The following is a 22556-nucleotide window of genomic DNA, read 5'->3' as shown; positions in this document are numbered from 1 at the left end:
TCACAGCAGTGCATTCCCTGGATGTGGAGCACTTGCACAGAAAATGGTTTTCTAGGTGATTTTCCTACAGAGAAAGGCTTTAGGGTGAACCTGTTTAAAAATGCCTGAGGGCAAAGCTTCCTGGCAAATGCTTCGTAAATTGAACCTTACATCTCTTATGCAAAGGCTAGGCTGCTTCTACCACTTCTGATTTATGCTAGCAAAATCTGATGCTGCTGTGCAAACTAGAGCCTACCCAAGTGTATTAGGAATGTGGGAAGGTGGCTTAGGGCATTTAGTCATTGCAGTCAGTTCCCTGTGAATATAAAAAAAACTTAATCAATTACACTTATGTTTGATTTTATGTTTTTAAATATCCCCTTCATAAGGAAAGACAAAGGATTTAAAGAAATCAGTGAAGCCTCATTTTTCATGGAAGATAAAAGACATGGAGCCAAAAATAAGTATTGCAAATGAGTAAGAAAAGATGGGGGAAACTGGAGCATTCGGGACCGTTTCACTCTACTTCTGTTGTCCTCAGTCTTCCCTTTCTTGTACCTTTGTGAAATCCTTATTGCAAGTTGTTGTTGCTCCTTTTGATCTCCTTCATGTCTTTTTCTGCCCTTTCTAAGTGTTTGCCTAATTTTCTTTTTATTTTCCCCTCTCCAATTTCTGTCTTCTTGCTTTTAGGATGTTTGTTGCATTTTCTAACCCTGGTAAAGTGTATCTGGCTTGTCTAACATGTTGATGACTCCTCTTTAGGTCCGGAAATCAGCTAAGGGAACAGCAGAGATTATCAGTGCCTGGCTGTTAAAGCAGCAAGACATCATTTTAGTGGCTGTCACTTAGCAGCTTCAGATCCCTGTGGTCAGCTCAGGAAATACTGTATTTCTCTTACTTTCTTTGGTGATCCTAATCCTTTTTCCAGAGATTGACAGTGGGATTTCATACAACAGCAGAAATTTGAGTGTTTTTCATCTGAGTCAAGACTGCTACCAGATCGTCAAAAACCACTTCACTCTTCCATACCTACTGCTCTCACACTTCATTTCAGCCTCTAAAAGCATCTGTTTAGGTTCTCTCCTGTCAGTTTTTTGGGCATGTTTTATACGTAGTAGAGGTAATTGGAAAGCAAGAAGCATTGCTGATGTTCTATGTCATAAGATGCAAGACAGTAGCTCTGCTTCATTCTGGGCTTCCTCACCAATTTTGATTTATAAAATGCACTTTATCTGATCAGAAGGTGTTTTCAGAGTGTCTCAAATCTGCTGGCACAATTCCTTTATTTTGTTGGAAAGGACAAAACTTGTTCAGTTGGAAAAAGATGGAGAGGCCTCCTACTGGCATTTGTCTTTAAGTGCTTGGAGATCTCAAAGGTGTACTGCTTTGCACCTGATAGACTGGCTAGGGAAGCTCAGTCTGGAACTGTACCTTAAGATAAAAAAAAATTCATTACCATAGTTGGAGGATCATATTTTTCAATCCCAGTAGCACCACAAAATACTTGGCAATACCAATATTCCAAATTTTTATGTTTTCCCGTTCTTCTGTTTTTAGCAGATCCTACTGTGGCTGCTGTAGGTTACTAGAGTTAATTGATATTTACCCTCCTCCCTGAGAACTTTTAAAATGTTACTGCACAGTGATGAGAGAATTTCTAGCAGTCAGAAGATCTGGTGGAACTTTCCTTCAGAGTTGCTGCAAAAAAAAAATAGAAGGTAGCTGAAAAGCTGCAATGCTCTGAGTGTACCAGCTTTCAGCTAAATGTTGTCCTGTGCATGCCAGCTCAATTCTCTCACTGGAAGTTATACTAGCTGATACCATGTAAAAATTGGGTCCATCATAGCAAGGAACAAAAAGATCATAGTCCTGCTTTAGAGAGGAGAAATCCTTGTTCCCAGTTTTGGTAAAAGCTCCTGCTGAAACCAACGGAAGATGTGGACGTGCATCTAAAAGCAGAATCTGTCACTGTTCCAAGTAGATTTACATAGTGTTATCTCAGCTGAACTAACAAAGAGTGTTCAAGCTTAATCTACGTTTAGGTCCAGCTTTTAAAAGGACAGGGCCCAGATCCATAATCATTTGTGCAATTATGTGCTTGATTTGCATATACAGTTCCTGCAGTTAAAATGTAAACTAATTATATATGTGCTCACAAAATGGCCATTTAAAAGGTCAACATGAATCTATGATTCCATACAATGAGCGTGAACTGGTTATGCAGTGTTGCTTAGTTGCAAAGTGTGCTGCTTGCAGCAACGTGGCTCTGCTACAAGAGAGAACAGACACATATGTTTCATTTACATGCCACTGCTCAGTATAAATTTCCTTTGGAGTAGCTAAAAATCTTATGGGTGAAACCAACCAAAGACCTTTTGTTCATACACTTCATTCTTTGGACACAGATTGGTAATGCTCTTCGTAAAAACTCTGGATGAACTCACCAGGTAGTCTTTAATGTTTTGAGTGAGAACAGAATTTGAGAGTTGGACTGGCTGGCTGAGATCCAACCCTTGATGTGTGCCAGTGTCCTCTGAAACTGCTTGTAAGAGACAGTCCTGCACTTCCAGTCATCATCAGTTGTCCATGATGTACCAGCCTCAGGTATGGTATCTGTGAAATGCAGAATACAGGCTGATGCTTTTGATGTTACAAACATATCTCTATAACTTTTTTTCTGAGACATACTGTGTAAGATGATATGGCCAGTAAAAAAGCTGAGTGTGATGGTTTTGGTTAGGTTGTGAATGAATTGAAGAAGCACTTTGTGGATCAAGGAAGCAGAGTCCCTGTATTAAAAAAACCAGGCCAAGAACCCCATCGTATAAGCAGGTCTCTTACTGTGGTGTTCCCCTGCAGAGGCAACCTTCATGTTAGTGAAATGGCGACTTGCACAGTGTGTAGAAGAGCTTTTCAAACGTGGATGCTTTGCATGGGCAGTTCTGGTAGCCTTCTTCAAGACTGGGAAGAGATGAGTGATCAGGTGGCTTCATTTGTATCTTTTAAAGAGAAGCAGGGATGTATCAGAATCCATGAAACCAGAGATTCACACAACACGGAATCACAGAATGTTACACCCTAGAGGTAGATTGAGAATTGGGTCCCATGGCTTCAGTGTGGGTAATGTTTATCTATTTAATATGTGAAGCAATCAAATAAAGGTAAATTTGATTTGCTAATACCTAAGTACAGACCTGGAGAGAGAAATCTGACAAGTCTTGCTAGCATAAAGTTCAAAGCTTATGTCAGGTATTAACAATGCACATACTGTTTTCAGTCTCTGTAACAGCATTTTAAAGCCATGTAGCCTGGCATGCTTGTGTGGATGAGTCTCCATTTCTGAGAGAACAGCAAAATGCAACAATCTGTAGTCTGTGGAAATAGCAATCTTCATCTGATGCTACTGCAGTTGCAATTTGTCGTCCTTCTGTGGTGACTTTGGCATTTGTGGGCAATATTTCAGAATTAAGACTACCAGTGGAAAGGGGTTCTTCTCACTTAGGAAAAGTTACAAGTGCCTGCAAATCCAGGTGAGAAAGAAGATAACTTCTTTTCTAGGTATGTAGTACTGCTGCTGAAGTGAATGAAGTTAGCGTGTCCTCCCACATGCTGTGAATAGTAAATTTACAGCTACTCCATCATTTGAAAGAAAAACTGCTTGCTGATCTTATTCCTGTTGAATTAATATTATATTTTATCCTAATGATTACCGTGGGCTTTCCTCAGCCATCTCAGTAAATGGTGCAGTGAAACATGTAAGCAACTCTTGCTTGAAATGTAAAACGTAAGGGACAACCTTCAGGTTCTCACAGAGGCATAATAATTCTGTTGTGAAATCAATATAAAACTGTTAAGAACACAGGACTTTGGTAACCTTTTGGCATGATATTTGTGGCTTTACTAGAGTTGTCTTTAGTCTCTGTTTATAATTCAGTGGAGAAAATCTCCACACTTCACGTTGTCTTACCTCCATGCTTTGTTTAATATCCTCTACAAGCCTAACTTGTAGCAGTTTATACTTAGACACTTCTATGACTAAACCATCAAGAAACACTGTTCCTCTTTGACTTTTTCAAGGCTGCTATTCTAGCCATCATTCTGTTGTCTTCCTCTGCAAGGTTTTCATCCTCAAAGAATCTGATGTCTGATCACTTCCACATCTTTTACTTAAAAGCCTTCCCAGTATTTGGGCCTCCATGCTTACATTTCACTCCCTTGGCTGGCTCTTTAACAGGAATTTGCCTTTTTAAGAGTCCTAAATGTTACATGTGCTTGCTTGTCCTTTCACTGAATTCAATCATGCATCCCAGTATTATTTTTATAATTGGCTCTTCTGTACTGTTCTCCTTGGTTACCAAAAACAAATCTAAAATAAACTACATCCTGCTGGTTCACTGACAACTGAATTAATTTGTCGTCTTTGACCAGAGGAAATAACTGGCTTCTGTTTAGGTCTATGATTAGGACTGGTTGTTTTCAAGGCTGTACCTGGGATGTTAATCTTCCAAAATAACACAATTCCTAGTAATGTTTGTCTCCAATAATGTTTCATTTTGATTCATATCTAAATCTGGCCTATGGGACTGATAGCTGATTCTTGCAATTACTCTGTGTAGCCTCTTTTCTCATCTTTTCCCCAAATAAATTGAAACTACTAAGAGCATATTAATTTATCTCATTTTATAGATGCCAAGTCGAAAATGTAACAAAACTACCAGTACACAAAGCTAAAAGTTACTTTGACAAGGGGCGAAGTGAAGATTTCAGGAAAAAAAATAATTAGAAAATCTAGAGAGCAGAAATAGTAAGGATGCATTTTAAAATAATTAGAAAATCTGGAGGGCAGAAATAGTAAGGATGCATTTTTGTGAAGGCAGGAGCCATAGAGGAAAGATCTGTGCTTCCCACAAAAGTGGAGAGACAGAGACTTAGGCTATTTTTTTTTATGGCTTAATGGGAGAGAGAAAGAAAAAAATATCTGTGGAGTGATTGGAAAAAGAAGGCTATGCTATTTTTAGTTAGGCACTTAAAATCTTGATACAAGAAGGAGGAATTGGCAGGTTCACTCAAGTTTTCTCCTCCAGCTACAGCCTCGTACAAAGAAATCAGGTACTGAGTCTCAGGTAAAGAAGTCCTAGAAATTTAGCTGGGAGGACAAGGACGTGGACACATCAACAAAGACCAAGTTTTCTATGGAAGGAAGTATCAAATAAGAGTTCCCAGGTAATGCCACAGATGTGGTGGAAGATACATTGCAAGAGTGAGGTTAGCTTTTTAAAGAGTTCTGGTCCTCATTCGTTTATGCAGTTCTAATGTATCCTTTTAACCTCTGCTTGCTGCCCATCTGAGTGACTTTCATCATGCTTTTATATATTGTTCCCATGCTCTACTAAACAGCTATCATCATCTTCTGTTCAAGTGGCTACTTTGTGTCAGAGAGGAAATTATTTCACCGCACAAGAGCTCTGTCATGTCTGACACACTCCTGACTTGACTTACTATGTATAAGTCAAACGCTATTAATTTCTAATGACTTGTACAGCTTCCTTTTTCCTTGCCATTGACTCTCAAGCACCCTTCTCTTGGTCTGCCATCTCTGTCCCTTGTGTTTCAGAATGACTATCGGAAGCTGTCTATGCAGTGCAAGGATTTCGTAGTTGGCGTTCTTGATCTCTGCCGAGACTCGGAAGAAGTGGAGGCCATTCTGAACGGGGATCTAAACTCGGAGCCAGTGGAAGCACAGAGACACAGAGCGTCACTGAGCCGTGTGAAGCTGGCCATTAAGTATGAAGTCAAAAAGGTAACTCCTCATAGCCAGGGCTGTCAGTGTCATAGGAACATGGTGTCGTTATTCCACAGGTGTTATGAACTGATGTTCAGCTTCATCACTGAGACACAGTTTGTGTAATCAGGATTGTCACAAGACAGAAGCTGGCAGAAGGGGACCATGGCATACAGAGTTTAGTTTAATCTACTTTGCACAGCTGAGAATTGGCAGGAGAATTTAATGACGTAAATCAGCCATGATAGCAAGGTTATACATAGTTAATCAGATCTTTCTCCTGATTAAGCCAAAAAAAGAGGTTTCAGTGGAGCCAGCTTTTAACTCAGTGAAAGTAGGGATGTGTCTTCCTGCCAGTCTGTGTGATAATATCTAATCCAAAGAGAAGGCTCTATTTGTGAGAGTGTTGGTTTTAGCTGTTGAAAAGGACTGATTTATTTATTCTTTTTTTTCTTCTTTTTAATGCCTTTGCTTTCTACTTCAACTTAATTGCACAGGTAAAGTCTGAGAAGTAAATCATCAGCTTTCTACTAATCTTCCTGACAATAGATATGTCTCTGTTTTTTTTTCCTTGATTGGGGGGGGGAGAGGACAAAAACCCAACTCTTCCTTTTACTACTTTGAAAAAGGAAAAGAGAACATCTTAAGTTGTCGTTCAGTATATTAGTTTTTAATTTATTTTGAAGTACAACAGTAGATCAAAGAGCACATCTGCAGATGTGTGGACTGTAGTGAGAGATTCTACATGATTTTCCATGTGTGTTCCTGTAAAAGTATTTTTAAATTCCTAAAAAAGTGTGGAATATGTTTGTGAACAGTTCATTTCAGTTCTTCATCTTTACACCTGTATTTATCAGTGCTCTGTAAAGTACAACGTGTTTTCAGTTGCTGCTTCCCTCAAAGTGCTTTCTAATGAAGAGTTATTTTGTGAATGATGTGTTGAAAAATGGAGCAGTGTCACACAGCTGACAGAATGCATATCCACTTACTGTAGCAGTTTTCAATACATAACTAGGCTGTTCTTTGCAGGATCCCACTACTCTAACACAGAAAATAGTTAATACTGCATCCCACTGTGAGAGGATTCAAGAAATACAGCAATGCTTATGTATTATTTACAGCTACCTATTTACATGGTTACCATCACTTCCATTCTTAACAGCAATTACAGATTCATCATCTCTGCGAGAAGTCTTGTGTCTTTCAGAATAAATAACAGTCTTCTGTGGCCACCTGTTGAGCCAACCTGCCATAGAAAATGAATTGTAAGCAACCTGCCAGAAGAACTGAGAAATACTGGTGTTCATTATGTCCTCAAAAGACTGTTAACAAAGAAAGTGCAAACACAAATCCCAAACAGCAAATCATTAGTTCAAATTTAGAATTGATCTATGGCAGATAAATGCATATTAATTAGCAAAATGGAAGGTAAATATATACAAGTGTTAGAGTGCAATAGGGAAAGACTTCAAGTACACAGGCATGTTGTCATATCTAAATAACACGAATTCTATAGGCTGTTGCATGTTAATGTTACCAAACCTTTGCTGAAACGGGTCTCAGCTTTCTTGCTGAACTCCAACTTTCATCTAAGAGGTCACTATCACTGATGGAATTCATTGCCAAGCAAAGGGCCACACAGGTCTGTTAAAAGTAACAAAAACCTACACTGTGCAAAAAAACCAAAAAAGACAGTGCCATTTAGCAGACTTGTTATCTTCTCTTGTAAGAGATTGTTTGTAGCCAAACTCAGTTTTGACTGCAGTTTTTGACAAAAGCAGTTCAGAATCTACGAGACTAATGATCTTGGTGTAAGGATTTAAACAGATGATGCCAAGTTGTTACCATGTGCTGTTCCTTGAAAATGGCCATTACAGAGGGTAGGACAAGGATCGAGCCAGGACCTGTCTCTACCTTGGTGGTCCCTTCCTGCTGGGATTGGCTGTGTCAGAGATGTGGGAGATTATGGCCATATTCTGGCGGTAGAACAGATTTGGATGTGGGACCTCCACATGGGATTCTTTCAGTCCTCTAATTGGAGGAAGAAGGATATGGCTTATGTTTTTCAGCTTTCAGTATTTCTAACTGCACTTCTGGACCAGGTACACTAAATATCAGTTCACTGTCTCAAACAGTACAGAATGCCAAACAGAACTGCAGGTGCATGAAATGGTTAATGAGTGGTAGGCCCTTTTTATAGGGAGAAGAGACAGAAAAAGCTTATGACAAATGACCAAATATGCTCAGAAGTTCACTACCAGGGAAATGGAGTTTTTAATTCTATTAGTAATGAAAGTCTTGCACTTAATGCCTCAGGCACTGCATTAAAGTGTAGCCTATCTTGTAAACAGCATATGATTTCAAAAGTAAGGTTCAGACTGAAACTGCAGCCTTAATAGGACTGAGAGAATAGGACTAAGTGAATTAAAAAAAAAGCCCAACTATTGAGAACAAGTAATGTTGTTCTTTATTCTGAATCTGCTGTGGTGCTTTAAATATTGTATCTTAACTCTGTCTCTAGATTGCCAACAAAATTGCAGTGGAGTTGCTGACACAGGGCCCAGTTCTGCAGTTCTTGCTGAGTTCAAAATCAGAGTGGAGGTTTCAAGTGAAATCAATAAGAGTTGAAGTAAAACACCAATGTTTTGGATTGATAAATGAGAAAGAATATTCAGAATTCTTTGTGTGTTGTGTGTTTGTGTATAAGAGTGTGCCAGGATCTCTTCTTGCTAAGTCTGAACTCAGTCATTAGGATGTTAGGAATAAATAACATTATAATCACTCTTAGTCATACAGAAAAATATTTACATACTGATGACTTGGTTTATGATCATGAAACTGAATGCATCTGAAGTGGTACAGTCAATTATGCCTGGAAAAGCAGCTAAATTCAAATAGGGATCTTTTTAGTGATCAGATCTTAGTGCTTTTGTTCACTGGTATTTGAACTAAATCCTGAAGTAATAAATAAATGTGATAATAGGATCAGCCTGTAATGAAAGAAAAGAAGCTGCATGGAAGGTAGGATGAGAGAACAGAAATGCAGAAGGAACAAGGATGTAGGATGATGTGATTGCTAAGCAAACTATGATGTGAGTCAGCTGTCCTTGGAGGAGATGGGGCTGACAGGAAGACAGATAGACAGGGCAGAGGAAAACATACAAGAAGACCTTGGATGTATTTTTATTGTTTTCTGTTGGTTGCAAATAATAAAATAATAAGTTCAAATATTTCAGCAGAACTGGAGAAAAGGATGAGTTTCAGAGCTTTTATGGATGGGAGAAGTGACACAAGTTGCTCCCAGGGCTTGGAGTGCTGCACACTACGCAGTTGCCAACAGTTAAATAAGTTGCAAGATCTTGTCGACAGAGCTTAGACTTACTGCCAGAGAACAAACTCATCATAGCCACTGTCATCTTACTTACTAACTTCTCCCTTTGCTGAGGAAAATTATAGCTCAGGCAGACTTCCTCTAAGCACCAGATCAAAATGTTGACAGGCCAGAAAGAATAAACCATCACCAAGCTTACAATGAGATGCAGAAGGGCATGTGGGCCAACTTTCCCATTCCCAGAAATCATGTGGGTGTTTGTTCTCTCAGTTTTAAGCCTTTGTAATTTGAAGTAACTATTTAACTGTGGCAAAGGCAGAAAAGTCATCTGCACTGTGATTTGTCCCTTCATGTCCTGAGAAATTCTTCTTAGCAAAAGAACAGGCTGGGGGTGTATGTCAATGCACAAACACACCAAAACCAGGCTGGCAGTTTTTACTGTGCATAAGCTTCAAAGGTGACAGCCTAATAAAATTTAAGGTATTTGTATTCTCTTAGCTGTTTTGCTATAGGTACAAACTGCATTATTGTATCATCTAGCCAGGTATTGAATCGCACAGCAAAATGCTTTGAGACTTGACTTTGCTCTAAAACTAAAGTATGGAGATTACTTCCCTTTTCAAGTGCATGCAACAGCTTCAAACTCCTCCTCTTGAGAATTTTCAAGTTCCCTGTTATCATTGCCAATAATTTAATTAGATTTTTGTTGTTGTTGTACTACTGTATGCACTTTTTAATGAGATTTGGAATATAAATTGAGTTGTGCAGGGAAGACCTGGCAAAGAAGAGTGCATATAGTACATTATGATCTCAACAGAGTGCAGAGGATAATAAAATGCATAGCCAAGGCTTACAGTACGTTTTTTATTACTGTTTTTTTAACTACAAGCAAGTCAAATCTCACTCTTAATCTAACATGGATTATCAGAGTTAGCAGAATGATTTTTCACATCCTTCTGTGAAACTGCTTAGTATTTTGTACTCCAATTTACTAGTTGTTGTCCACCACTAGAACAAGTATATTACCAGGCTGCTTTGAATTGCTGGGATAAGCAGCCTGCTTACCCTTATGTTTAACTGATGTCCCACATACTCCTGCCGTGTGGCAGTCCCACAGGACATTCTATAGTACTTACAGTGGTAATGATGAGTATGATAACACATCAGAAATTAACCAGAAGTATAAGGGGAAAAGAATACAGGGAGATACAGAATTGCTCCCTCCAATCCCTTATGTTCTTTCACTAACAGCACTCAACATGGGCTACACACTGATGATTACATGACATGCTCCTCTGTCCATGTTACTTCATGCTAAAGAAAAGGTGCTTTAAAAAGAGAGCATTATGTGCTCAGCCTTCAACAGGCTCGACCAAAAATGATAAAACTCAGACAGGATCCAGTGAGGTACATGAAATTCTGATAATGCATTAAAGGCTTCTGTCAGCCACAGCTGTCCCATGCACAGCCTTGCCCCCAAAGCGTTGCTTTAAACCAGCTCAAAAGTTTCTTCTTTATTTGCCGAGGTTAGGCAGAACTGAATAGTTTGAGAAAATAAGGAGAGTAAGCAGGATTGAGTAACTGAACTGATAAGGAGGCACAGCTGCAGAAAAGTGGCCTTGGGAGGCTGGCAGAGAAGCTGCTATCTGTAGCTGAGCTGTGAGGAAGACAGGCTGGTCAGCCCTGGGAACAAGCAGTGTTGTGGCTAAGTTGCTGCAAAGGAGGATTAAGGGGGGTAGTTGGTCAGGTCTGCCTCTGTGCGTGTGGACAGCCCATCTCTACTTTGTAAGCCTAGCAAAGTGCACGTCCCTCTACCAAACTCCACTCTAGAGGTATCATGCTTAGCTTCAATAAAAGGATTGACCATTATGCATCACAGTGGTGTAAGCATGGTGTCTCTCCCTCTCCTGTGTGGCCTAGAAGAGAGGCCAACTTGACATTTATTTATTAATCTTTCTTTTAAAGGGAAGGTGAAAACCTGAAGTTTGTAAGGTTTAAATGCACATGAGATACTTAAAATGTTCATAATCATGTATGTGGCAGTTACATAATTTGTTTTATAATTTCTTTTGTTTTCTTTGCAGTTTGTGGCCCATCCAAACTGTCAGCAACAGCTACTGACTATCTGGTATGAAAACCTCTCAGGATTACGGGAGCAGACCATAGCTATCAAGTGTCTGGTTGTGCTGGTTGTGGCACTGGGCCTTCCATTTCTAGCCATTGGTTATTGGATTGCACCATGTAGCAGGGTACTGAATTTTATAAATTACATGTCTTGAGCTGTTGTTCAATTTCTGAGATGCAGTATTGTACTTCTAATTCTGCTGCTTCCAAATGTGATCTAATTAATGATATTTTTAGTAGTCTCAAGTCTGGAGCCAAAAGATGCTGTTTCATTTTATTTACATTGCAAGGAGAGGAGCACAGTGATGAAGCATGAAAATAAATTGGTTTTAAGTTCAAAGAGAGGAAAAAAAGCACCTCTGTCTAAGAGCTTTTGTCTTACTTTGGTTTTGTATTTCTGTAGATCTTCTCCACCTCAGTCTCCGCTGTTTAACTATTTGCATTAGCTACATAGAGTTTTTGAAAGTCACAACTCTGATTTGGTACTGAGTCTTCTCTGATGGTATCTTAATATCTGATGCAGTTCCCATATAAACCATTAGCAGAAGATCTGTTGATCTCACTGATGCAGAACTAAATCTTAAGTAAAATATTTGTTATTCCTGCCCTGGGAGGTCTGTTTGCAACAGAGCAAAAATTAAATTAAATGCAGTATTCCAACCATGTGGTTGGGTGTATTTGTAAAAGAGTGCAACTCTTGAAATGTATATAAAAACATATGGGTGCTTCCAGCTTTCCTGGTGATCTCACAATGAAAAGAAGAGCAGTTTCTTTGAAATCTTTGTGGTCTCTAGGAGTTGGTCTCTTCTCCCAGACAATAGAACAAGGGGACTTCTCCCAGCAATAGAACAAGGGAACACAGTCTCAGGTTGTGCCGAGGGAAGTATAGGGTGGATGTAAGGAGGAAGTTCTTGCCAGAGAGAGTGATTGGCATTGGAATGGACTGCCCAGGGAGGTGGTGGAGTCACCATCCCTGGAGGTGTTCAAGAAAAGACTGGATGAGGCACTTAGTGCCGTGGTCTAGTTGACTGGATAGGGCTGGGTGCTAGGTTGGACTGAATGACCTTGGAGGTCTCTTCCAACCTGGTCGATTCTATGAATTTTCTGCAGATGAAGCATTTTGATCTTTTTAAATCAGGAGGAAGATTTCTTTTGTTACATTAGCTTTTTTTTAAAGTAAATTTTCTCTGTGCTGCCCCTGGCCTTTCAATTTTATTTTCTTAGCAAATGCAAAGCAAAGAAGTGCAAGTTTCACTCATTTGTATTTTGCTTCAACTCAAGAAGGATAAGATTTTTGCTTGTATGTCTATTTCAGGGGAATTTGATGTTTTCTCTGGGTTAGATATTTATTTAAAGATAAATCTTTATAAAAACATTATAATTGTTACTCATTACTTTCTGAAATGTCACTTTCCATGAATATCTGTAGTAAAAGTATTCCTCACTCACAGCTCCGTGTCATAGAAACATATTAATACATTTTTGCCTGATGTCTAATACGGAAAAGTGACTTTTCTCCTTGAGCTTATAATTCCCAGTTCCAGGAACACCTGCCATTTCTCCTAGTGCTCATGGCAAATAAAAGTACTGGATGTTCAGATCAGTTGTTTGATATTGTAATTTCAAAATGCTTTCTAAAGGTCAGGAGCTGGAAGGGAACCTGAGATGGCGTGTACAGGTAGTAAGTGTACTGGTCTGCTTGGTTCATGGTGGCTGACCTCAGTTTCCAGAAAACCATTCTGTGAAATAAGAAAGCTTCTTTCAGTTCCCCATCTACTGAAGAAGAGTTTTTTTTCTGCAGCCAATGTAGCTCTTCGTAGGGGATTTTGGAGTATTGCATCACATTGGTGATGTGTGTGAAAACTTAGCACATTAGAACTGTGTATTAGTGTTACTAAAGATAAGGCAGTACGTGAGGAGTAATGCTTTTAGAGGAGATGGGAAACCTTCAGCTGTAAGAGGTGTGCAGCAGCTAAAACAAGTCACACCTCCTGTAGAGATTGGACAAGCGTTGTCCTGCTAAGCCCACAGAAAGGAGATGTATCCCAAATGTGCTACTCTTCCCAAAGGGAAGTATACTGGGTTACAGCTTCTTGGTGCCACCTCTGTGCCTGAACCAGTGCACAGAGTGCTGGCTGTGGTGCAGCCTCAGTGATAGGTTCATTGCAGCAGCACTGGCCACACCAGGCCTTCAGTGCCTCAATAAAGGCAGTATTGCCCTCAGAGGAGTGGGCTTATAGCTTGGCATTTCTGACACTACCTTGCAGGCAAAGGCTAATACTGATGAGATCACACTTTTCTGTTATGTATGGTGACAGCAGCAGGCTCATTGCTCTTCCCAGTGTGGTCTTCTAGAGGTAGTTGGTCCTCTTGTGCAGATAGACTGCCTTTGCTGTTGCTCTTTTGACCTTCTACCAGGTGCAGATGTGGATTACATCAGCCGAATTTACTTGAAAATATTTCGTAGTCCATTGTGATGGAACACTTATTTTTGGTAAACAAAGGTTATTTATTTGGCACTTAGAGCTTTGAAGATCTATTCTGCAGACACACTGCAGTAGCCAGAGATGAGTCTGTTTTCCTTGAGCCACAGAGATAGGCTAATAGTATGCTCCCGGTGGTAGGGAAAGCATTTTTCTAGTTGGAGATTTGTTTTGGGGTTTTTGGTGTTGTTTTTTGATTTGGTCTGGTGTTTTGTTTTATTTTTTTTCTTTCTGTGGGCTTGCTTCTGTTCACCTTTGGTATCTGTGGGCATTAGATCAAACTCTTTGTGGTCACAGCCATTGTGCATTTATAATTCCTTGGATTGTTTCTCTTTCCCCTCAAATGTTGCCATCTAGAGTTTATGGAATAGCAGAAATGCTCACTAAGAGGACAACATACTCTACGAGGCTGCCTTTGAGATACTTTTGTCTGAAATGATCAAGTATCACAGTTCAGTACACTTGAAAGAGTATCCTTGAAGAATTAGGTCTTGAACTGTCCTGAGCTCTCAGTGTCCATTCGTGCTTCTGGAATGCCTGATGGAAGAGACTTCTTTTGAGGAAACTGAACAGCTGCTTTCATTCTGTCTTTGCAGCTTGGAAGAATTCTTAGAAGTCCATTCATGAAATTTGTGGCACATGCAGCATCCTTCATTATTTTCCTAGGCCTGCTGGTGTTCAATGCTTCAGACAGATTTGAAGGTATAACAACGCTACCCAATGTCACTGTTACTGATTACCCTAAGCAGATCTTTAGGGTGAAGACTACTCAGTTCACCTGGACAGAAATGCTGATCATGGTATGGGTACTTGGTAGGTATATTGCCCCTTCATCTTTATGTCAACTGTTTTCCTGCAGGTATAAAAGAAAGGAGAGAAGCCAGGTCCCAAACCTTTGCTCCAGCTGCTGCTTGGTTAGAATAAACCCTTAGGGCAGATAACGGTGCTTGAGTCAGAGCACTTCTTGCAGCATGGGGTAATGTTGTTTGCTGATTTGCCTCACTGGTTATCCTGGCACGTGTAACAGGAATGCAGACTTGCTGAAGAGATCACCACTGACATGAGACTTTATTGGTTTTCTTAAATGGTATCAGGAAGCCTATGCTACTCTACGTGCCATAAGGTCAGGAGTTCCTGCTGCCCAATGTAAGTGTGGCATTCCTGCTACAGCTTCTATCACACTTTCTATCAGTGCCAAGAGATTATAATAGGTCAGGTTTTGTTACTCAATTTTAGGGTTTGGGGTTTTGTTTGTTTATTTAATATTTGTATGTTTGGGTTTGGGTTGTTGTTGGTTTTTTTCATTTGGTTGGGTTTGAGGTTTTTGTTTGGGTTTTTTTGGGTGTGTTTGTTTGGTTTGTTTTCACAGGCCCTAATCAATATGTTTGAAACTGCATGGCAGAAAAAGCTGTCTTGTAACGTTTCATCAGTCAGATGCTTTATGGATCAAAATGTCAGTTAACCACTGATAAGGTTACATTCTCAGCCTTTAGAAGCTGTGGGAGAGAAAGGAACTGTTACTGTGGCTGCTACGTGAAGGCACCTCCCTTGCCTTTTGAATCACATTTACCTCCTGGTTTAAGCACAGCTTTATAGAAGAATAAACTTGTTCAGGTTGACAAAGACCTTTAAGATCATCAAGTCCAAGCATAAACACAATGCTGCCAAGTCCAGCACTAAACCATGTCCCTAAGCACCACATCTACATCTTTTAAATGTCTTCAGGGATCTTAAACTATGTTAGGATAGGGAGATGCACATCCTTTTTCCTAGTACCAACATATACAAGTGGGGAGCAGCCTCTTTATTTGATAGAAGACAAGGACTGAGATTTTGGTGGTCTCTAGAACTTGGTCACTGTGAGAGATTTTGTTGGCACCCAATGACAACCAGCCTCAAGCCAATAAAGTGCATTTGCTTCTGTGTGTATGGTTGGGCTGGCAGCAGTCCCTCTTCAAGTTGCTCATCCAGGAAAACAAGAAAAAAAGTGACAGAGTTATGGTTTTATTGTTTGGGGGTTTTCCCTAAGAAACCTTTTCTGAGTAAGAAAAAGTCTTGATTCCAAACAACCAAATTTTTAGATTATGATGAGGCTGTAACATAGATTAATTCCATGTAAATGAATTTTGGAGGAGAAGGTTGAGTAAGAAAACTGAATTACACATAGCCAAAGTCTACTTTCTATGCTGAAAACTATCATATTCTGTAAAGTAGAGAAGCAGTGGTCTAATTCTGTCATTTACATTTGGTCATCTGTGTAGCTGGCTTGTTGTGCTTCTCTGTAAAAATGAATCTCTCCGATTCAGAAGTGTTTCATAAATGTAAATGGTAAGGATATGAGAGGATTTTCTTTTTCATATTGAACATTTTTTCCTCCTGTAGAAGTACAGCATGCTGTTATGTTGCTATGCCATAGTATTTTCATTGTAAAGTTGTGGTCTGCACTACCCTATGTGCTTGACCTTCATTTCCATATATCAATTAACACCATGCTGCTTGATCAACCTTATTACAACCCAGAGAGCCTTGCTCAGGCTGTATGGTGACTCTGTGACACTGCCAATAAGTGCATTTTGGCTCCACTGGTACCACTTGGTTTCAGTAAAAGGGCACCATTGCTATGTTTTAACTTTATTTTTTTATCTATTGTTGCAGGTATGATGTGGTCAGAATGCAAAGAATTGTGGCTAGAAGGACCCAGGGAATATATTTTGCAGTTATGGAATGTTTTGGATTTTGGAATGCTGTCCATTTTCATTGCTGCTTTCACAGCTAGGCTTCTGGCATTCCTGCAGGCCACAAAAGCACAACAGTATGTGGACAACTACATCGTGGAGGATGACCTCTCTGAGGTCACACTTCCTCCAGAAATAGAATATTTTACTTATGGTGAGTCTGACTTTCTGCAACATAGGTCTGAACACAGAAATTCTGGCGGTATGCCCAAGCATTTTGAAGCCCTATGATATTTGTATATGTTTGTGTTAGTAGCACTGTCTGCACATTTCTGCCCCAGTGTTTTTGGGGTTTTGCCATTTAAGCAACAGTTATGACACTAATGTGACAAATAAGCTTGCTAATATATTAAAACCAAATAATAGGATTGGAGACAAAATCAGTTCAAACGTAGCTATCCATAATTTTGTTGTAATTGTTTATCCTAGAGCTAAATTTGACCCTCTTTATTTTAAACATTTGCAAGCTGTATTTGATTCCTGGCTTAGGGCCCAACAGATAAAATTTTGATGTGAATTTTTTGTCTGTTTCAGTTGATATATATATATATATATATATGTATTCTTAAAGATCTGTCAGCATTTCCTGCTGAAGGAAGGATGCTGGCCCAGTAAAGACATTAAAAAGGACAAAAGTACTAAATGGTTACTTCAGTGCAGAAACTGTACTTAAAGGTGTGATGAACCTCTTTGCAATAGCAGCAAAGCTGTATTTGCTGCTGAGGGTATATTTTAGCATATACTTAATGAATTTCAATATATTATAATAGCAAGCAGGATTTCCTAAGTTAATTGTTCTATTATCAATCTGAGTTAGCACACATTTAAAGACACATTTAGAAACACATGGCATTTTGGTATGAAACACATGGCATTTTGGTATGAAACACATTTTAACAGTGTTATCTTCCTAGCATAGTGCATCAGTACCTGTAATTAATAATTTATTAATTTATGTGTAATTCAATGGTTTAATTTTTGCTTGTTTGTAATTCAGTATTGTGTGTAAAATCCATAATCTTGCTCACGTTGTAATTGGCCAAGGTCTTCATGATCTCAATAGGAACTAGGTTATATTCTCAACTTGTGACAGTAGCAAAAGCTTGATGTGGTTAATAAATTAAATTGTTCATCAACCAAACCTACATAAAACACAAAATATGAATACATTTCTGGTTTTAGGATAGTGCTTATTGAGGTAGCTAATACAGTTGTGATAAGAAAAGCAATAAGGAATTATTTATTGTTATATAGTTCAGGTAAAAATGCAAATCATAGAATAAAATTACATGTTTCTTCCAGTACGGTTTTTCTTCTAGCAAAGGGTAATGTAACTTAAATTTAACATTTCTGAGTTGATAGGAAATGGGAACAGAGTAGCAACTACTAGAGCCTTCAGGTATTTGTCTCAACTAAGTTCAGACATGTTCCTGGAAAAATGCTATGAAGATTTGGTTTTCAACATTGTGATAAATGAGTAACTCCTTCTATTTATCCCTATATTTCATATCTTCCAGCTAGAGATAAATGGCTACCATCTGATCCTCAGATAATATCTGAAGGCCTTTATGCAATTGCTGTTGTTCTTAGCTTTTCTCGGATTGCATATATCCTGCCTGCAAATGAGAGCTTTGGGCCCTTGCAGATTTCACTTGGAAGGACTGTTAAGGACATCTTCAAGTTTATGGTCCTTTTTATTATGGTGTTTCTTGCATTTATGATTGGAATGTTCATACTGTATTCCTACTACCTTGGAGCTAAACTAAACCCAGCCTTTACAACGTAAGTACAAAATTATGCTTAAAAGCTGATATGTGATTTACAGGTTTTTCATCAAGGTGACAAAATCTCTAAATCCTTGCATGCTCTCTCCTAGCATTATAATAAATCTGATGAAGAAATTTGGTATCTCAGAACCTTAGAAAGTGGAATGCAAAGGACCATTTTGATTGAATACAAAAGACCATAGAACTTTCCACTTGTGTAAAAAAAGCTTTTAGTGCAACCTAAAATAGTTGAATCCACATATTATCTTAATCAGACAGATTTGTGGATGGTCAATGGCAAGAAAATACCAATGACCCCTTCTGAATGACATTGACCCAAAGCAACTACTAGAATTGTCATTTTTTAAGTGGGCTCTGGGAGCTCTAATTGATAGAGAGAGATTTAGCCTAGAAGTCAATAGTAGGCCTCCAAATAGTTTTAATTTGCCAAGAAACAGAGATCATGATCCTGTAGATGGCATGTTTCTCTCTTTGCTTGGAACTCAAACAAATCTATAAGCTGCATTGAACTCTTTTGTGTTGAAGTTTACAGTCTTTATGATAACTGCTCATTATTGTTAGTCACAGGAGTACAAAAGAATGGTAGAACTCTCTCTTCATGCAATGAGATAGCTTGTGATGGTCTCCAAAGTTTTGGTTTGCTTGTTTTTTTTTACCCAGGGTGATACTGGAAGTGATAAATACTTAGGACACTCCCAATCGGAAGTGATTCCATACGATGGTGAAATTTAGAGCTTTTTCCTTTTCTTTCCCCTTTCTATAGGAGACATGACTTCTGTAGGATCACCTTATTTCCATGTACTTGATCCCCTCCTTAATTTAATCCTCATTTTTTACTTGTTCATTGTCTTCAGTTCAATAATGAAATATTATGATACATTTGTTACAGTATTTGGTATCAGGTGTCTACCATGCATACTATTTGAATGCTCACTATGATTAATTTCTTAAACAGCAGTGTTACTTTACTAGACCATACATCCATTCAGATAGATCATTTATCAGTGTTATAACAGGTAATTTAAGATATGTGCACTAGCATATTTTTGTTACTAAAACACAGCTGTTGCTTCACTTTTTGACAATGCAGAGAGAGAAATAATTTCCAGTAAATTCTATAGCATACAGTAGAAGACACATGAAAAATCTGTGTGGAATATCAGCATCTCAGCTTTGCAGTGAGCTGTGCCCTGACTGCATAACAAGTCAACCTGTACCAAAGATTTCTAAGAGGAAAGAGCAGCAGCATCATGAGGAGGAGCGCTTGAAGACAATCCACTCTAATGCTCTGAAGACTTGAAGAGTTTTCTGGCAATGTGGTCTCTCAGGAATCATCTTCACCATGGGATGAAGATGACCATAGAGGCTGTGGGTCCTGGTCCTAGAGCGTTAAGTGTGTCTAGGTGCCAGTCTCCTAGTAAAATGCCTGATTTCTACTGATTTCAACAAGTGTTGAGCAAATCCCATGAAATCTATTCCATCAGTATTGTTGCTGAACCTGCTGCCTCCCACTTCTGAGTGCACCCTTCCTAATGGAAAGATTAATCAGAAGCTCTAAAAAGGAGTGCAGCAGTTTTCTTCCCATTGGCCCCATTTTTACCTTATCAGGACAAGGGAGGGTCTGCCCCTGCAAAATTAGGCTGGAAAATAACGAGACTATGTTTCATCTCAAAACCTGGCAAAAGAATACCTTTCTAATTTCTGAGCTGTCATTTTGCAAGTATTCTTTGAGAAATTTAACCCACTATGAAAAATACTTTCATGCCTGTTTGTGTTTTGATCAGTGCTCTACAAACCCAGTCCATGAACAAATGACATGAGATTATTTTTAATCACTTACTGTAAGCACAACTTCTATATTTATATGTGTAGTTACTGATAATGCCTTTCTCTTTTGTTTTCCTTACAGAGTGGAAGAAAGTTTCAAGACCTTATTTTGGTCAATATTTGGCTTGTCAGAAGTAACCTCTGTTGTCCTGAAATATGATCATAAGTTCATAGAGAACATTGGTTATGTTCTTTACGGCATATACAATGTGACGATGGTGGTAGTTCTGCTCAACATGCTGATTGCCATGATCAACAGTTCCTATCAAGAAATTGAGGTGGGCCCTATTATACAAGTTGTTCCCTTTTGTTGTGCTGAAATAGGATAGAATTATTAGGAATTATTTCACTGAGCATGTCTTGATATGTAAAATCCAGTGAAGAGACTACATCAGTAAAGGAGACCACAAGAAATACCATGTTCCTGGAGCAGGTCGGCCAGGGAGGTGGTCAAACCCTCATCCCTGGAAGATTTTAAGGCCAGGCTGGATGGGGCTCTGAGCAACCTGATGCAGTATGAGGTGTCTCTGCCTATGGCCGCAGGGTTGAAGCTAGAACATCCTTGAGGTCCCTTCCAGCCTTGTCAGTTCTATGATTCTATGACTGACTGTATTCAAAGCAGCAGCTTATAAGGATCTGAACAAGTAGTTCATGTTGTGCTACAAATATGCATCTAAGGAGATATAATTCATCCAGAAATCTTAACATCTGAAGTAATATTCAAATGCAGACTGTTGTGAAGTAGAAAGTGGCTACTGGGCATAACATTTTGGGGTTAAGTTGTCTGTTTTCATTTTCCTTAGGATGCTTATTGCATGTTTCCTTAATGCACTTCAGTCTTTAACAGATTATTGGTATAGGAATTAAACAGAACTTGATGGAGATGTGGCTTTCAGTTCCAATCCTCAAACCTTTTAGCCAAATGTGTAGGATTTATCACAGTATCACCAAGGTTGGAAGAGACCTCACAGATCATCAAGTCCAACCCTTTACCACAGAGCCCAAGGCTAGACCATGGCACCAAGTGCCACGTCCAACCTTGCCTTGAACTGCCCCAGGGACGGCGACTCCACACAGCAACGATACATGGACATACTTTATTACATTTCTATGTGTCCATACATGGAGTACGATACAAGTGTTTATCTTCAACTGAGTCACACTTGACAATGCTTTCATGCTTTATAATTTGTGCTTTTTAGTACTTTAGGTACAATCTTAAATTTGGCTCTGGGTTTCCTGAGCTTTGCCATATGCCCTGCAAACACAGTGGCATTATTTCTCCAAATCTGCCAAGTGGCTCAGTTGAATGAATGCTTAAATTTCACACCAAGTTATTGGCTGCATTCCTTATTAGAAAAGATATTTAAATTTTATTATGATGACAGTGTCTTAATTATTAAAGATAATTACTTAGAATAGTTGGTATCAGACTCCAATTAAAAAAAAAATCAAACAGAAAATGTAGATACTTGAGTTTTAAGACTAAGTTCCAGGTTGTAGCAATGAATGTGAAAATATATTTACAGCACCAGTTTTCCAGACCAGGATATTCAAAGAGTGCTACATTTTCATAAGTGTGGGCACACATGGACTTGATCAGGAAAGGAAAAAAATTATCTAAGTCAGAGTAATTTCCAGTATTTTTGGTGACTTCTAAGAAATGTCAGGAAATTCAGCAGGAGGAAACTGTTTATAATAAATAAACTTTTCGCCTTTGGAGTAAACCAAGTCCAGCCTTGGAATGCTGCAGTAAGAATGTATGAGGACAAAATTAGTTTGCCAGGATTTAAAACTATTTCTTTGTGACAACAAAGTTTGTATTTTCTGTGCTCCATTATAAATGAGATACTTTCCATAGTAATGTAAAAGCTGTGAGCACTACCATTTTAAACTGTGGCTTCCTGGAAGCTAAAACTTTGTCATTTGTGTGAATACCAAATTCATGTGACTGCTTCAATGGGGAAAAACAAGACTTTAAACCCCCCAAAAAATTCCACTTCAGCAAGGAGTTTGTGTTGGCTTTCCCTCAGTGCAAAAGTAACACTTGTTTCAGTAGTTCACATACTTTAACTGACTAATGAGATGTTGTCATGAAGAGACAACTGAAATTTAGTTAAAATGCACTTGATAAAGTGGTTGCATTTTTGCAGTAATACTGGAAGCCTTACTAGTCAGGAAGTAACATTTTGTGTAAAGTCAGAAAGGGTCAACATTTAAAAGAAGTTAAATTTGGAAGAAGTTTTGCATTTCATAAAAGCAAAGCACATCCTGGTTTTGCCTCTTAACACAGGATGACAGTGACGTAGAGTGGAAGTTTGCTCGTTCTAAACTTTGGTTATCGTATTTTGATGATGGAAAAACATTACCTCCACCCTTCAGTCTCGTACCGAGCCCCAAATCTTTCTTCTATTTCATCATGAGGATCGTTAACTTCTCGAAGTGCAGGAGGAGACGGCTGCAGAAGGACATTGAAATGGGAATGGGCAATTCCAAATCTAGGGTAAG

At 38.8% G+C, this 22556-nt stretch overlaps 1 protein-coding gene across 2 annotated transcripts in view; it reads left to right on the top strand.

Moving 5' to 3' along the window:
* TRPC3 (transient receptor potential cation channel subfamily C member 3) overlaps positions 1-22556 on the top strand; it is a 42337-nt gene that overhangs the window by 13258 nt on the left and 6523 nt on the right. For both annotated transcript variants that reach the window (XM_064149918.1, XM_064149919.1), the window contains exons 3-9: positions 5594-5779; positions 11177-11341; positions 14296-14512; positions 16355-16588; positions 17952-18216; positions 20131-20326; positions 22342-22551. In XM_064149918.1, the coding sequence (XP_064005988.1) occupies positions 5594-5779; positions 11177-11341; positions 14296-14512; positions 16355-16588; positions 17952-18216; positions 20131-20326; positions 22342-22551 (1473 nt within the window). The remainder of the gene's footprint in view (positions 1-5593; positions 5780-11176; positions 11342-14295; positions 14513-16354; positions 16589-17951; positions 18217-20130; positions 20327-22341; positions 22552-22556) is intronic.

Source organism: Pogoniulus pusillus, chromosome 10, assembly GCF_015220805.1.
Source record: "Pogoniulus pusillus isolate bPogPus1 chromosome 10, bPogPus1.pri, whole genome shotgun sequence".
Taxonomy (NCBI): domain Eukaryota; kingdom Metazoa; phylum Chordata; class Aves; order Piciformes; family Lybiidae; genus Pogoniulus; species Pogoniulus pusillus.
This window is presented reverse-complemented; position numbering and strand designations above follow the sequence as displayed.